General features: G+C 41.3%; 1 protein-coding gene across 1 annotated transcript in view; it reads right to left on the minus strand.

The window, feature by feature from the left end:
* Positions 1 to 837: 837 nt before the first annotated feature.
* The window catches only part of ELF1 (E74 like ETS transcription factor 1), a gene marked incomplete at its 3' end in the record, with an annotated part of 39,625 nt that continues 23,644 nt past the window's right edge, over positions 838 to 16,818 (minus strand). The window contains exons 6-8 of the mRNA XM_082006941.1: positions 15,022 to 15,214; positions 13,473 to 13,940; positions 838 to 1,453 (exon numbers count right to left, since the gene is read on the minus strand). Of these exons, the coding sequence (XP_081863067.1) occupies positions 838 to 1,453; positions 13,473 to 13,940; positions 15,022 to 15,214 (1,277 nt within the window). The remainder of the gene's footprint in view (positions 1,454 to 13,472; positions 13,941 to 15,021; positions 15,215 to 16,818) is intronic.

Here is a 16,818-nt window from a genome sequence, read left to right on the forward strand (position 1 = left end):
TCTTAGCAGTATTAATCTCCAAATACCTGCATAAATTGTATGTATTTCATTTCCCTCCCCTCTTACAAAATAATGTGAAATAGAAAGCAAGATTGTTAAGCTTCATAGTTGCAAAATGGCATGAAACGTTTGCACCTGTAGTGATGCCGTTAGCTTCTGTAATTAAATATATCTGATGTTTCCGTATAAAATATAGACATGGCATTGTCCATTACTGGAATAAATGTTTCGTGTACTCTCAATAGGAGTGTGTATTCAATTTTGCACCCACAGAGCTTGTGCTGCAAAAAATGCAAGAGGATAACTGGTTATCAAAATCTAAAACCGGTGCCATTCACCAGTATGGAACAGATAGATACTTGATCATAAAAATTCCTACACGTGGAATGAAAATGTCCCACACTAAAAGTAACTGTTGCTTCAAAAGTTAAGTGATACACATACAGATTAAACAGAAAAGAATATAACAGAAAAGGTTATAATAACGTTACTGCAATGTAAATCGGCATCAGACTGAAAACGTACAGTAAGATAGAAGTTTGAAACTTTGGCCAACAACCTCAGGAGAAAGTCTTCATAGCATAAAAAGCATTTTCCTTCCTGCCTGTATTTTGAAACATGAGTAATACGTCATTTTATTTATATGATAACATTTAGCAATTAACAGAAAATCAAAATCCATTCTAAAGCATGAATTCTAACAATTAACTGCAGAAATTAAGTAGCTTTGCAACATCTTGCTTCAGAATCAAATCATATATACATAACTGAAAAGGTCCCATCACATTTACGAAAACAATCATCCACAGGGTCTTTTTTTTCAATTATTTTTATTTATTAATATGAATTGGGTTCCAATGGCTCATTTTCTTGCTTCACTTGCACGTTAGATGGGAAACCATTCGAACTGGACACAACCATCACAAAAGGTTGCTGCTGGAACCTCTGCTCCGACTGCTCAGCATCATCTAATTTGTCACTGTCTTCTTCTTTTACCACTCCTTGTACGCCAATCTGTTTTGTTTCTGGTGCTTTAATAACCGAAGTGATCACCGTGCCTGATGGGTGAGCTACCACCTGTGAGCTGCTGGGCGAAAACGTTACCACGGGGGTAGTGGCACTGAAGGATGGAGATGAAGCCATGTTGACTGTTCCATTGCAAATTGTCTGCACGCTGCTGGTGAGCACCTGCTGAACTTGTGCTGGGCTAAGCACAATTGAGGAAGGAGGCGAGACTGGCTTCTGAGACTGTAGCATGACATTTTCTTTAAGAACCGTCATGGGTTGTGAAGTAGGAATGGCTTGTAAAATGAATTTTTGGGGCGTTGTCGCTGAGGCTGGATCTGTGCTGGCTATCACTGTAGTAAGAGGCACTGTCTGGAGTGTTACAGTATGCAGCTGCTGATTTCCAGGAGAAACAACCACTGGAACTTGGGTTGGAGTCTGCAAAGTCCTATTAAGATTAGAAAAGATGATAGGGTCAGCACACTTCCACGCTGAGTTTTGACAAATAATAGATTTACTATTGAAAAAAATTACTTGGCATCAAAAATGTTTCATTTACCTAAGGGATCCTTCCAGAAGAGGTAGCAGTCACTCTCCTAATAAAACAAGAACCAGACCTGACCCCTGAATTCAGCAACACAGTTCCCAAGCCAAAGGTGCCCTGTGGGAATGATACTACCATCGCCAAACTGAACAACCTGTCTTTGAGACAGTCAGTAGTTCATCAGAAAACCTGTCAATCGCATCTAAGTGCTCCTTCTCAAGCATCAACCAACATCATGAGCATGACCCCACTACACCTCCGTCATCAATTTCACGAGGTACCCAGCCTACGTAATTCGTAGGTCAAGCCTCAATTCTCCTCATGTCTGTGTACACATTTATCTATATGCAAAAGTATCTGCACTGTAACGGTGAGTCTGTTCAGGACCTTCTCGGACTCCCAGGACACACAGTTCTCTGTCTGCCAGGCTTCTACAGGCTTCTATACTCCTTCTGGCAAAGCAACTGAACAGAATTTGCTCTCAAAACATCAGTTTAAATTATGAATGATTTCATCAGTTGCAGGCTCATGGACTTGGGTACCACGTTACTTCTGTATGTATACAGCTGAGTGGGCAACCCTAGAAGATTAACAGCCGTACCACGAAAGTACACTGCTATTACAACGGACAATGGTGATTTAGAGATGTGGCTGAAACACATACACTCCAGTCACGCAAATAAAACCAAACCAACCACCTAAAAAACCCAAACCACAACATGCTCCTGGTGAAGCAAATGACTTCCAGGGAGGGCAAGAAGGGAAGGGTGACTGCTTTGACACCCTCCCAACAGCTTGCTCCAGCCCGCCATGCCATCTCCAACAATCTTTTTCTTTCCCTCCGCTTGTCCTGCCAAGTTCTCGCTAACCTTCCTGCTTCTCTTCAATATCTTCTCCTGCCCACCCTCCTCCCCTTTTTTAGTCTTAAGCTCTCCCTTAAGAGAGAACAAAAATAAAGGTCTCCGCTTCGAAGCTTTTTTCTACCCCTGCTGAAATCACTTTAGATGGAAAGCAATTTACTGTCAATATGTGCACTTTCAAGTCCATGCATAATACTGCATGCTCCTTCTTCTGAAGACTCACCCTCAGATAAGCTGTAAGGGTTGCTACTATACATCTACCGTGTAATGTCCTCTATTCCATAATCCTTCTACCCATGTAGTACCTATTTTTTTACAGCTCTGTGGAATCCTACTTGCCAGTGTTTAGCCACTGAACAGTCAGATCAGACTCAGTATATTCAAAACTTCAATTTAAAACCATGTTCTGGCTACCACAGTTACAACAAAAAGCTTACCAACACAGGACTTATGTGATGCTGAAGCTACAAAGCAATGTGGACGCAGATGCTGCTGCTGGCGGTATTCCAACTGCACAGGGAGCTGCGCTCCCCCTTCCTTAGGGCAGCGGCAGACAGAAGTGAAGGAACATTTGTAGAGGATTTCCCAGGTCCTTCTCAGCTCAGTTCTCTGGGAAAGGCCTCTAGCTGAGCTCCACAGGTTGCTCCAGCAAGAGCAGCTCCAGTAACCCATCTGGTAACATGCTCAGAGCATGTCAGTGCCTCCTCCCTGAGCATCCTCCAGCTGCCAGTCTCTGCTGCAAGCAATCTTTTCCCCATATCCAGCACAGCTTGGTAATACAAGGGAATAAAATTTGCATCTGTAGCTTTCTCCTCCTCACAAGAAAGAAGAGGAAGGTTGCACCCAGGAACGCTGCTATAGTAAACCAAACCCAAATCCTTGCCCATGAGGCTCCCACACAGGTCTGACCACAGAGGCCATAATAACTGGACACAAAATTAGATGCGACTGACACTAGAGTCAATCTTGAGCTCCTATTTCACACAACTGGAAACTGCCCAGGGAAGAAGACCACAGAAATGAGGGCTGGCTGGAGCTAAAGCACCAGCTAGAGTGATCACTTTCTTTCCAACTTCTGGAGAACTTGGTGCTGCCCAGCAAATGCCAGCAACCAAGCTTAAAGCGGAAAGCTCAGAAGGACAGCACCAAGGCTCACACCAAGTCTGCCAAGGGTTATCGGTGCTAACTTTATTCCCCGCCCCCCCCACCCCAATTGCCCTGCAACCTTGACAGAAAAATTAAAAATGTCTGTGTCAGAAGCAGTAACAGGATGAGGCCATCCACTATTTAAAAAAAAAAATAAAAAAAAAAAGTAAACTACCTACAGCTAAACAAACTTGCAGTAAAATCAAAATGTCACATAGGTACACCTCAACCCAGGACAGCCTACAGAGACCAGCAATGCAAGTGGAACAGCTAAGAAGGAAAGACAACTGACACTTCCCATCAGAAAAGCATTAAAAGTATTCAAATGGATGCCAGCCCAGCCCTTTAATCCATGAAGAAACTTACTTGAGCCCGAAGGATGAAAATCAGCTCAACAGTTGCACTTTTGAAAGCAGCAGCTGAAGCCGCTCGCCTGTGCTGGTATGCCATCCAAGTATTACTTTGAAGCTACTTCCTTGTTCTTTAGCTGTTTTGTTTTAAAACAAAATAGTAAAAGTAAAAGCTTCTAGCTGCTAAATGGCTGTAAAGTGTAAAGGTCAACCTCAAAAAGTGTGAACTGGATCTAATCAGTGCAGAGGATATTCTGCAAAGCACTAGGAGCAACAGCTCTGAGATGACTTAACCAGAGCATTTATCTTGGCACACTGCAATTATTATCTGTGTATTGAAGTTAAGCCGTTTTATTTCTCCTGAAAGCAATTCCCATACCTGTGTATCACACTGCGACTAACAGTTTACTCCAGATGCTCTATCTTCTCCTGCAGTCAAATTACATATATTATATGATATGCACATATATAAGCATGTATATACACTATATGTATACACACACAGAGTGTAAACTTGCTAGAAGGAAAGCATGCAGCAGATGTCTGTACAAGCATGGGATTAAGTAGTACACAGCCCCATAAATACACATTATTTATGATAATGGTGGCCAAGCACATTTGCCTTAATTGGTAAGACTACAGGACAACTGTGTCTGTGTACAAACTAAAAATCTATCTGCTCAAACTATTTCAAAGGTCTGTTCCAACCTTACTGACTCTGTGATTCTGTGAAAAAAAATACAGGTTTGGTTAATCATTTTGCCCATTTTAAAAAAAAAAAAAGTACACACTACTTAAGGTGATCTGTTAACACTGGGCTACATTATTTTAGATGTTTCGAACTGTGTATTTTGCTATTCTTCTGAATTTCACTGTCAATTTGCTAACACCCTTTCTACTCTAGAGTACAAATCTATTACTTTAAAAGTTCCTGCTCAGGTTACAAAAAGAACAAGAACATTGAGCAACAGTGATGAAAAGGAAATGCTGCCATAAAACAGTCTGGTTACAACTGAGAAAAGAATGACAAAAATTCTGAAGTCATTTTAGCTTGGCAGAAAAAGATCATCTGTTTCTTCGTTCATTGGTACTGTTAACAGTCTAGAATTGTGCAATATCATATTAGCTCATCAAGAGGTAACTAGTGATAAAGCAAACACTAAGTAACAGGCAGGAAAAACAAGTTTATTCATGGTAATTTAGGTGAAATTTATGAAATGGAGAAAGGGAGAAAATACCAAGAAAAATATTGAAGCTACAAGCCAAGGTAAGCAAAGTATTTTATAGCACAGTAAGAAAATGAAACAAGGCAGTATTAAGAAATACACACAGAGAGACAACAGAGGAGAATTCCCTCTCCAACATACACATTGTTCAGCCTACAGCTATAGGGGAAATTATGTCCTTGAGATAAACAGGCAAATTTCCAGGGACTTTCCCCATTTCTTCAACTAACTGGTTGCAAACAACTCAGTCAAGCTCGGGAGAGTGAGGGAGGTGCAGAGGTGGGATGTGCTTGTTCAAACCACTTCAGATGCCCGTGTTGAAAGGCGGTCTCTTTCGAGTGACTGTAGGAAGCGTCAGACAAATGCAACTAAGGAGCTCTACTGTTGCTGCAAACTGCTCCACAGCTGCACTCCTGTACATGGTCCTCAGAGTTGTCAACAGTCTTGCCAATACTTCACCCCAGTGTATCGCCGTCATAGCCACGGGCCTTTTTACAGCACAAGCCACGCAGACAGCAGCTGCTAAGCAGTCGGGGGGTGGGGGGGGAAGTCCACGAGAGGTAGAAACACACTTCAGGCCTCCATGCCAAGTCTGAGCACAGCCTCCTCCGAAGGGAGGGCAGAACTTGCCTGTTCTTGTCTATTTCTTTGCCTGGACAAGATAATCTCTTACGTCATGAGGACAGAAACAGAAGACAACTCTCAAGTCTGGTGTCCTTTTTACTGACCCACGCAGTCTTACAGCCTTCGTTCCAGAATATGTCAAAACTGCAAGCTCAGCTGAACTAAAACTCAGAAACTTTGCTACTAACAGAGACCTGCAAAAACACCACCTCTTTCAACCGACATGTAAAAGAGAGCTGCTGTGGGTAGCTTCTCATTGCGCAGAAACAAAATTGATTTAGCTAGATGACTCTTAAGTCCCTTCTGCTGTAAGCAGCCTTATTCCTACCTACCACAGAAATTAAATCAGAAATGGGCTTAAGAAAAAGGTCTTCTCAGCTGCAGGAAAATAAAATGTCTGGTTTTTGTTTTTGTTGTCATAGAAATTGTCCCTATCACAGAAGAGTTTGAGTTGGGAGGGACCTTTAAAGGTCATCTATAGTCCAATCCCCATGCCATGGGCAGTGACATCTTCAACTACACCAGGTTGCTCAGAGCCAGAGCCCTGTCCAGCCTGACCTTGAATGTTGCCAGGGATGAGGCATCTACCATCTCTCTGGGCAATCTGTGCCAGTGTTTCACCACCCTCATTGGGAAAAATTTCCTCCTACTATCTAATCTTAGTCTACCCTTCTTTAGTTTAAAACCATTACACATTGTCCTATCACAACAGACCCTGATAAAAAGTCTGTCCCCATCTTTCTTATAAGTCCCTTTGAAGTACTGAAAGGCTGCAAGAAGGTCTCCCCGGAGCCTTGCCTTCTCCAGGCTGAACAACCCCAATTCTCTCAGCCTTTCCTCAGAGGAGAGATGTTCCAACCCTCTGAGCATTTTGGTGGCCCTCCTCTGCACCCGCTCCAACAGGTCCATGACTGTCCTGTGCTGAGGGCTCCACAGCTGGATGCAAGACTCCAGGTGGGGTCTCAGCAGAGTAGAGGGGCAGAATCCCCTCCCTTGACCTGCTGGCCACACTTCTTCAGATGCAGCCCAGGATATGGTTGGCTTTCTGGGCTGTGAGTGCACATTGGCGGCTCAGGTCCAGCTTTTCATCCACCAGCACCCCCAAGTCCTTCTCACCAGGGCTGCTCTCGATCCCTTCATCACCCAGCCTGTACCGTTACCGGGGGTTGCCCCAACCCAGAGGCAGGACACTGTACTTGGTCTTGTTGACCCTCAGGAGATTCACACAGGCCCACTACTCAAGCTTGTCCAGGTCCCCCTGGATGGCATCCCGTCCCTCAGGCATGTCAGCTGCACCACTCAGCTTGGTATCGTCTGCAAACTTGCTCAGCATGCATGTGATCCCACTATGTCATTGATGAAGATATTAAAGAGTGGTGGTCCCAGTATGGATCCCTGGGGGAACACTACTCATCACCAATCTACACCTGAACATTGAGCCATTGACCACTACCACTATTGCAAATACGTTCTGAAAAACACAGCCTGTTGTAAGCTAAATGAGAGTTTCTTGTAGAAGCCCACTGAGATCGTATCAGCCTATTTCTGACCAACACCTCCCTCACGAATGGCATTTTCCTCACCATCCTCAAACCTGAGATGCAGTCAAGCCTTCACTTAAGAGATAACAGAGTTCAACTCTGCAATCCTCTTCTCCAGACTGAACAACCCCAGTTCCCTCAGCCCCTCCTCGTAAGACTTGTGCTCCAGACCCCTCACCATCTTCATTGCCCTTCTTTGGACACGCTTGAGCACCTCAACGCCCATCTTGTAGTGAGGGGCCCAAAACTGAACACAGGATTTGAGGTGTGGCCTCACCAGTGCCAAGTACAGGGGTACAATCACTTCCCTACTCCTGCTGGCCACGCTCTTTCTGATACAGGCCAGGACGCTGTTGGCCTTGTTTTATTCAGCGTATCTATAGGAACGGCAGAGGCGTGATAGGCTACAACATTAGATGACATTGTGCAGATTTGAATCTCATTATTATTCAGGAAAATGAGATGGTGAATGCAAAATCTCAGTAGGACAGTGCCAGACTGCCTCACTCTGTCTGTGTGGTTACGCAAGCTCAAGCTAAACCAACATACATAGGGTGTAAAGTGTGATTACAGAACATAACGGTGACATTCCCTGCACAACTTACACAAGCTAGCATCTATACATGGCACAAGATGAAGACACTTCATTTGAAACGGCAGCTGTAACCACATTTTCAGAGTTGATAAACTCAATGCTAGACAAATCTGTCTATTTTTCAGCATCAGCATAGCTGCAGTCAGACCACCAATACACCATAGCCTGGACACAGAAACAGATTATAGAACAATAGCAGAAAGCATATGTGTTTGCTTGGGGTAGACATGACTTTCAAAGGTAATTCCCCCTGCTTATTGGGACAATCCACTGTGTGGCACATCGTTGGCTTCATCACTGTTCTTACACAGAATGCTCATGCCCAGAAAAAACACGATTCACCTTCAGCTACTTCCTTCTCCTCTTGAATGAGGATCTTGCCATTGTGGTCCATGCTTGCGTCACCTTCAGGAAGAATTACTGCAATGTTTTCTACCCCAAAGGTTGCAAAAAGGTCAAGATGAAAGCTGTGGCTGATTCATCATGTAGCACTTCTCCAGTTCAGAACTGAACACAAAGAGCACATGCCACTGGTCCTCTGTGGCCTGTATTAGCTTTTCCCTCAGCTACAGAACAGAGTCAGGATACTGGTCTTCTAACATGCTCTGCCCAAGCTATCACAGTGACAACTTGAAAATACAGAAAAGAAACAATAAACTGAATTTTGATAGGTGTTTAGAACCTGAAGTCTGCTAAAGCATTGCTCAGGATCTGTCAGCAGTCAGCTAATTGCAACTTCCTGGTGTACAGAGTTGCCAGTTAGAAGATTCAGCTGTGTCCCATACAGTCAATAAGAAAGAGACACATGTAATTTTAAATTACTCACAATATGATTTTCTTTGAGTTGTTAGTAATGAGAACCTCTTTTCAGTCCATCCACAAGACACTCCATATTAAATCACTACTACTCTAGATTAAAGGTAGATGGAAATGCAGCCCTCATCATTCAAGGGAGCAATTTAATTGCCCAAACGCAGGCACCTTAGAGCCCTGTACGATGTCCTAGACTACCCATGACAAGCTAAGCCCCTGGCCTTACAGGAAATGTACACTTTCTGGAGCAACAGAAGGGATGCTCTTTATGCTCAGAATGACCCGATGAACATGGAGCTGAATCCTAGGCCTACTTCAGTGCCTCCGAATTCCGAGCTAAAACACAATTACTCCAATAAACCAGATATTCTGGTTATAACCTGTGTCAGTTGCTCTGGTTTAAACAGAACAATTTTATAAGCACTAAATTCAAAGAGACTTTTTTTTTTCTTTTCTTCCTTAAAAAAGCTGGCTTATTGGAAAAAGTGAGAAAAAAACTGCTCATCCAGAGAGACATTTTTATTTTTGTTTTATCACTGGAAACGTGGTGCCAAATTCAGCTCCCAGTTACATGACTGGAGACTGCACCAAAGCAGCGTGGTTAGACCTGCAGAACAGCAGTGAGTTTGCAATTCCAAATATTCCTGCTGGGGATACTGGATGTCTTCCCTGGTCAGCAAAACCCCATTTGCATGACCTGACCCTGCTCCTGTCCCGCTTCCCAAGCCTGGGTTAGCACCATATCCCAGGCTTTTTGATTAAGCACTGGTGCTGAAGAAGAGCTGTATTCCCCTGGCCACCTCTTGTCTCCTGCATTACAGCAGCACCAAAACTTGCATAAAAAGCCCCTCAAATGCCATCCAAAAGACAAGACCTTTCCGTTTACCCTCCTCCCAAAGTACACAAAACTCTACATAAGCCTTGTGCAGCTATAAATGAAGCCACTGCCTGTCACCTGCGAAGAACCAACCCCTGATTTTCACCGGCCCTGGGGAACGGCTGCCTCACTCTCCCAGCAACGCTCTGGGAATTGACTTTACCAGGCAATGCCACCTGGCGCAGGGGAGGGATGGTGACACGAGCCCTTCACCACATTCTTCAAATATGATTCTTTTACCAAGCTCCTCAGCAGAGAAGATGCATGTTCAGACTTTTCCCCTGAAGGATATGGTTAAGCATTATGAAGCCAATTGTTTTGACCTCAAAAATCCTCCATATTTTCTCCATAGTATGTGGTTGATCACATAATTTTTTTTCTTCTCACAACACAACAGAAGCAAATTGCTGCAGTGGGAAGAACATTTATATGAATAAAACTTCAGAAGTTACATTGCTTAAGACAAATTATATGGGTCCAAGATGTTCACAATTGAAGGCAGAGCCCCACCACTAACCAGTACGCAGCAGAAAAACTTGGGAGGATCATTCCCAAACACTGGCTGCCCTTTCTCCAAAATGACCATGACTATCTACGTGCCCCAACCTCTGAACAGCAACTGGCAACCAATGTTGCTATTTGTCCTCATGCTTCCTTATAAAACTACTATAAAGTGACTCCAACCGCAACCCAAGAGTGTGCACACATCAGAAGGCTTGTCAGCTCTTACTCTATAATGGCAATCGTACGTGCTGTACATTTTCAAATCACATAGACCATTCATTTCATCCCTTATGGAAGCCTCACTGCAGTAATTCAGAATGGGTACACAAACACGTTCAACTGCTACAGATTTACGTCTGCTTGAACAAACCAACCCAAAATACAGTTCCTTTGTTTTAGCCTTATTATAAAACAAGACCTAAAACATACGCCCCAAAAAATGTTCAGTGTGTCCTTCTACCTCAAACTATTTCAAGTCTGCATTTTGAAACTCAACAGAAACGCATCTGTCATAAATTGTATTTTTAGAACTTGGAATGGGCAGCAACTACTGCACAGGACTCATCAGCACCTTGGTTTGTAGCTTGGCCCATCCTGGTAAAAAGTACACCCAAAAAAATCTAGGCTGTTGTTTTTATTTTTACTCTAACTGCTCAGACACCTTAGTACATTCTTTCTTAATTAGCAATACTTCTATACCATTCAGTAATTACGTACTGAATGGAAAAGATCCAGTGGGTCTTCCCCCCGCTTCATCCGAGACCGTTTGTCAGCTTGGCTAAGAAAAGTGCAATTGAAGACTTTGTGGAATAATGTTTTAAGTTACAAACATGTGATTAGAACCAATACAGAACTCTAAGGCTTTAAAGCTTTTACTTTATTTGAACTTCACACATGTATCATCTCTACTACTTTTTGCTCCTTAGCTTATTGCCCAAGGTCCAATTCTGAAATACTGTAATGCAGTAACTGGATGTCATCATGTCACTGTGCAGGTTTCCAAATGTTAGGTTGGATTTCTTGCCTGCCTGCCTTACTAGGTCTTACCAATACTTCTGTTCGTTGTTATTGTTTTTTATATCATCTGTACTACTGATACTGGTTTTGATGTATAATCTAGTGTAGGTCTAGCCTAGAGCTATTGAACTGCTGAACTCTTCCCCATTAATGTTTAATAGCATCATTCTACTGACTTAAATGGTACTGTGTAGCTTCAATTGTGTCTGTACTCATTTCCTTTCACTATATTGCCACTTTTTACAGCTTATAAGTAATTAAATCCTTCATCAACCCTGAAATTATAGGATTGTACTGTACCGAGTAACTTCATTCCTAACCTTTAAAAACTCTGAAGACACATCACCCTGATGAAGATTTGTATTGATTTTCTAAATAAATTCCAAACCTGGTTACTTTTTCTTTTTTTTTTTTTTTTTAATTTTGTAAAATTCTTCATAATTAGGCAATACCTTTCACATAAGCATCTGATCAAATATAACCTTTTCCTCCCCTATGTACATCCTGAACTAATTCTAGTTGGTTAGAACAAGAAGTAAAAGAGTTTGATTTCAAATCATGCACTTTAGGATTAAAAGACAAATGAAAACAGATACTGTCTACTTAAAAATAGTAACTCTCCAGTTTGTTTTACAGCACCTACCAGTAACTATGATAAGGATTTTTGCTTTCACGGCTCAATGTATTTATTCCCTTGCAACCTTTACTAACCAGTGAATTTCTCTTTTCAGTGTGAATTTTTCATGTTGCAATGTGAATGAAAACATTTCATAATTTTTAAGAAAATTTAGAAAAAGAGGATTCCAACCAGGAAGTCCAGGGATAATTTTAAAGATTTTTTTTTTTTTTTACCCCAAGGAAAGATGAGATAATACAATCTTTTTCTTGACTGAAGCTGCAGTCTTGGTTTGTCATTTCCTGTATATAAATCTTCAGCTTCCTCAACTACTTGGTTATCTCCTAAAGCATTTCTTATTGATTCTATTATATCAGTCACTGGAGCCTGATGTAAAAAGAGTTTCAGTTCTTCTTTCAGTTCTTCTGAAAAACGTAGCTGTTATTGTTATTCTGGATTTTCCTTTCATGTAAGTGGAATTTTAATAACTGACTAGCTTTTACAACATCCCTCTAGTAGCAGAGATGAGAAGAGAAAAACTTACTCTTTGGAAACAAAGACATTATTTGGTCTCATTACTTCTCTCTGACAAAACTGCATGGTTAACCCCAGATAGTCAGTACCACTCCGAATCTATTTGGTGGCTCTGGATGTAATTTTCAAAGGAAAGCCTAGAGGAAGGGAGCAGGAAATAGCTTTACTGCCATTTTGCAGCACAAAATGCTAGCCATTGTAATGGTGGTGTTAACACAGCAAGTCTCCAAAAAAAGTGATCTCCATAAGTCATTAAGAATGTGCAGCTCCTGAACTATATCCTGAAGCTTTCCTTAAACAGCTTTAAGGTCCAGAATCACTATATACAACTCTGACATTCCTGTGAAGGGCCTAGATTAAAAGAACATTTATTTGTTTTAGGTCTTTTGTAGTCAGTGGAGATTGGAAAGCTCTATCAGGGGATGCCTCAGGCAAGGGTAAAACCAGGCTTAAGTGATTGTTTTTAAAGCCTCTTCAATTAGGATGCTGCTACTAACAGGTAGGTGGCAAAGGAGTCACGATGCTTAAATGCTGTGTAGCGTTAGCCAGTTGACTTACAAATTAAGCGTGGAAGCGTAAATGTCTCCCAAAATAGTCTGCAGATACACAACTCCCATGAGATTATTCTGTTAATTGTTTTCTAAAAATCAAAAGAACATGCTCTTGTAACTGCAGCAAAATGCTAGCATAGATAATACGGAGCTTTCCCCCTGTTGTAACTGGAGACAATACAAAAGATGAATGAGATGACAAAAAATTCTTAAGAAGAAAAATTAAGCAGCAAGATAGAAAATCTTTTTGAAGGGATCATGTAGACACACCATGTATAATTCAAAAGCAACGACCACAAACAGTGAGTGAAAAATCAGAGCCATGAAAATGCTGCCTCTGCTGTGGGACAGAACTGATGACACCAATTTTAAAGAGAAGTTGTGTATTTTTCCTCCCTAAAGCATTTGCATCAGGCCTAATATAGCAGGAAAGATGCATTTTTCTCCACACAAAGGCAGAGCATTTATGAGTGTAAACTAAACTTCGCAGTATGCTGCAGTAACTCCCAGTTCCTAGGATCAGCCACAAAGATGCCATTTCACTTCAACTGAACTGGGAGACGAGCATTTTTTTTTTTTTTTGAAGCACAACAAAGAATCTAGTCTATCTAGCCATCATGCAGGGAGTTTATTATTATTCATACATTTATTTTCTCTACATAGTCTTACCTTATATTCTGAACCGAGGGATTTAACGTTTCATCCGGAACATTACTGGTTACAGCTGCATGTCCTTCTGTGAGGGACTGCAATGGCTGCATTACGTGAACTGTCCGAAAAAGCTGAGTGGGATGTACTGGCTGCGGAGATTGCATTGTCCTCAAAACTTCTGAAGTCAAGCCAGGTGTCTGCTGCTGTACAGCTTCAACGTGCTCCTTCAGCTTAGCAGGCTTTGAGTTTCCTGTTTTTAGCGCTGTGGCTGATCCTCCCTTTGTTCCCGCGTTTGCAGACGCTCTAGATCTGCTCGACTGGTTTCTATTGGCCACAGGAGTTGACAGCAGCGTTGAATCCGATGATTCAGTGCTAGGGCTCGCGTCTTCATCATCTATATAGATGAGATCTTTTGGCATTTCTTTAAATTGATATACTAGGCGCTGACCTTCTACTTTAGCCAGTATTCCTCTTTGGTAATAGTATCTGTTTAAAGTGTACACACATCAAGTTATACAGTGTTTTTTGCCAAAAACCAAACCAAACCAAAAAAGGCAACAAACCCCCCCGAAAGTAAGACCATCAGTAACACGTGGAAGCTTAAGGTTTAATATTTTAAGTGCCGAGTTTCTTCATTATAATGGAGCAGCCAATTTAATAGGATATTTTTTCCCTCAAACAACTTTCTTTTACTGGTATTTCTTGTCACCTTTTAATTTCAACCTCAGATAACTCCGAGGAGAAAGAGAACTCCATGACTTGGCAGCTCTGCTATGAACTCATACTCTTTAAAAGTTGCATGAAACTTGTAATTCTCCTCTTGACTCATACAGTTCTTTCAGTTACCTGAATTCATGCTTATTCACCAGTAAGCACAGGCAGACATTTTAGCTACAGCAAAGCAAAGGGAACAGGACAGGAGGAGAGCACTACTTCTGTTATATTTACAAATGAACATGACAATTTGAAGTTATGCACACTGAGGTGAAGGGTGAAGGGAAATGAAAAGAAATGCAAAGCTGCTCAGTCGGACAATCATCAATCAGGTAAGACTAAAGCTTTGTGGATGTCTGCTTACTTTGCAGAGTCTTTTACGTATAAGAAAAATGCCAGCCTGACAGGCAGAGGCATGTGATAAGATGTTTTAAAACTGTCTCTGCATGCAAGTGCAGAGAAGGGCAGATCTGAATTCTAGAAGTGTATCTTCCACTGGAAACAGAATCATTTGCAACAAGTAGAAATAATTTCATTAATACACCTGAATTTAGGATTTTTTTGGAGAAAGGAGAATGAAATTTTAAGTAAAAGGCTTGCCCCACTTCACCCAGTGGCTGACTGTGAAGATGCGGTTTTTGCAGCAGCACTGAAAATGTCGGAGCTGCTGATTTGGGTTGAAGTTAGTAAGTGTTACTTTTAGCCACCTCATTTATTTTGCTGAAATAACTTCTTCATTTCCCAAACTGATAGAGTACTAACTCTTTACTGTTGTTACACAAATTAGGTGAGGCATTTAATGCATATAAACACTAAGGCAACAAAAACAGTTTATTATTAAAAATGTACATACCTGAGAGCTCTACCCATTGTTTCATAATTCATGTCAGGTTTGTTTTTGTGTTTTCCCCACAACCTGGACACAGCCTTGGAGTCTACCAGTTTGAAAATGCCCTTCTCTCTTTGAGTCCATTTGATATATTTCGGACACGTAGCTTTGTCCTGGAGCAATGCTAGTAAGAACTCCCAGAGATAAATTGTATTTCCTAAAATAAAAGTATTTCAGAACATGGAAAAAAAAAAGAAAAACATACTAGTTGACCATATTCTATTAATGGTGTAAATGATCTGAAAATTAAGAAGCTGGTATCTTTACAAATACACCATAATATATCATGAAGACTAGGAAATAGTGATGGGAAGGGATTCTTGTTAGTTATTATAATCTGGGTGCCCAAACACCCTAGCCGCTGTCTGTAACCTACAGAGTCAGCTACCACCCAACCTACAGTCACCCTGTTCCAACCACCAACGTGAGACAGCATTAGTCACCTATGTGCATACTTCCCTCCTGCCTAATCCAGGTACAGAAGCAGTCACTACTGCTTTCCCTCGAAAAGCAACACGTTCAGGTCCATCCTCCTTAGAAATTAAGCCCTTGCTTAAATACTTTTCTGAATCGAGGTGAGCGTTATAATCCTTTAAAAGGCTAAACAAAATCCTTATTTTTAACAACTAGATATACATGGGGCAATTAGCAGCATATGCTGAGGTAAGCAAACCTTCAAGAATAAAGTTCAGAAAAAGATTTTTTTTTTTTAAACCATTGAGCACTTGCTGGTAGACAACATTCAAATTTCGTTTTACAAATGAGCAGGCACAAACACTTATATATGGAAATCCATCACATTTCTTTGGTGTTTACAACATATAAAGAAACAGTATTAAAATAATTGATCGTGAAACTACTATAACATTTGCATATTCTTTTTTTATGAAAGCACATTTAAGGAGTCTAATCTTGTACAAATAATGAGACCCTTTTTTCTGCCTTTTTAAGGCTTTTGGAGTCTGATGTTCTTTTGGACACCGGAAACTGCACATAAGCTTTTTAGTGGTATGTTGTTAGTCTGAGAAAGGAAGAAAAAACTTCTTGTATAAAAGTATCACCGCTCACAAGTATCTGTGCAAAAACACAGCAAGGACAGTGTGTGCAGATTTCTTAAGTTTCACAAAAAATGATGCCCAGGCCATCAGGAGGTGACAGGATCCCTTTTGTTAGCTTCAGTTTAACCTGGCAGTTCTTTCAACTTTAATAACCACCAGTGTGAACTTTTTTCGACAAGAAGAGGTATCTTAAAAATTAAAACTCCCATACTACTCTATTATAATCTATATTTTTCAAATACCCAGCAAAGTCATCAGCACTGGCAGTACAAAATGTTAGCAGCTCCTTCAGCAGGTAGGAACTTGAAAAGTGAGCATCCCTAGAGAAAAAACACTGCCTTTGCAAGAACTGCCTCCCAGCTTACATAAAACTGTCAGCCTGTTTGCCTTCTGATACCCCTGAAAGGCAAAGGTTAAGACTGCTTAGGCAAGACACAATGTCAGCCAGGAGTGAGAGCATTCCCAGCCACTTACTGTCTAATCCAGGGTGCTTTTGTTGTAGTCTAGACTGAAAATGCTCAGCTGCATCAAGGCAGTCTGAAAATTTGCCACTGCTTAGCCACTGAAAATCACTGTGAAGAGGACTGTCTGCAAAAATCACGTGTGCTTTACTCACAGGCAGCATTTTTAACCTCCTGTGAGTCACAGCAGAAGAAGAAATATGTAGAAAACTCGGTCCTCTCAATGCATCGCATCAAAAAAT

This window comes from Phaethon aethereus (assembly GCF_964289735.1).
Source record: "Phaethon aethereus genome assembly, chromosome: 1".
Classification (NCBI taxonomy): Eukaryota; Metazoa; Chordata; class Aves; order Phaethontiformes; family Phaethontidae; genus Phaethon; species Phaethon aethereus.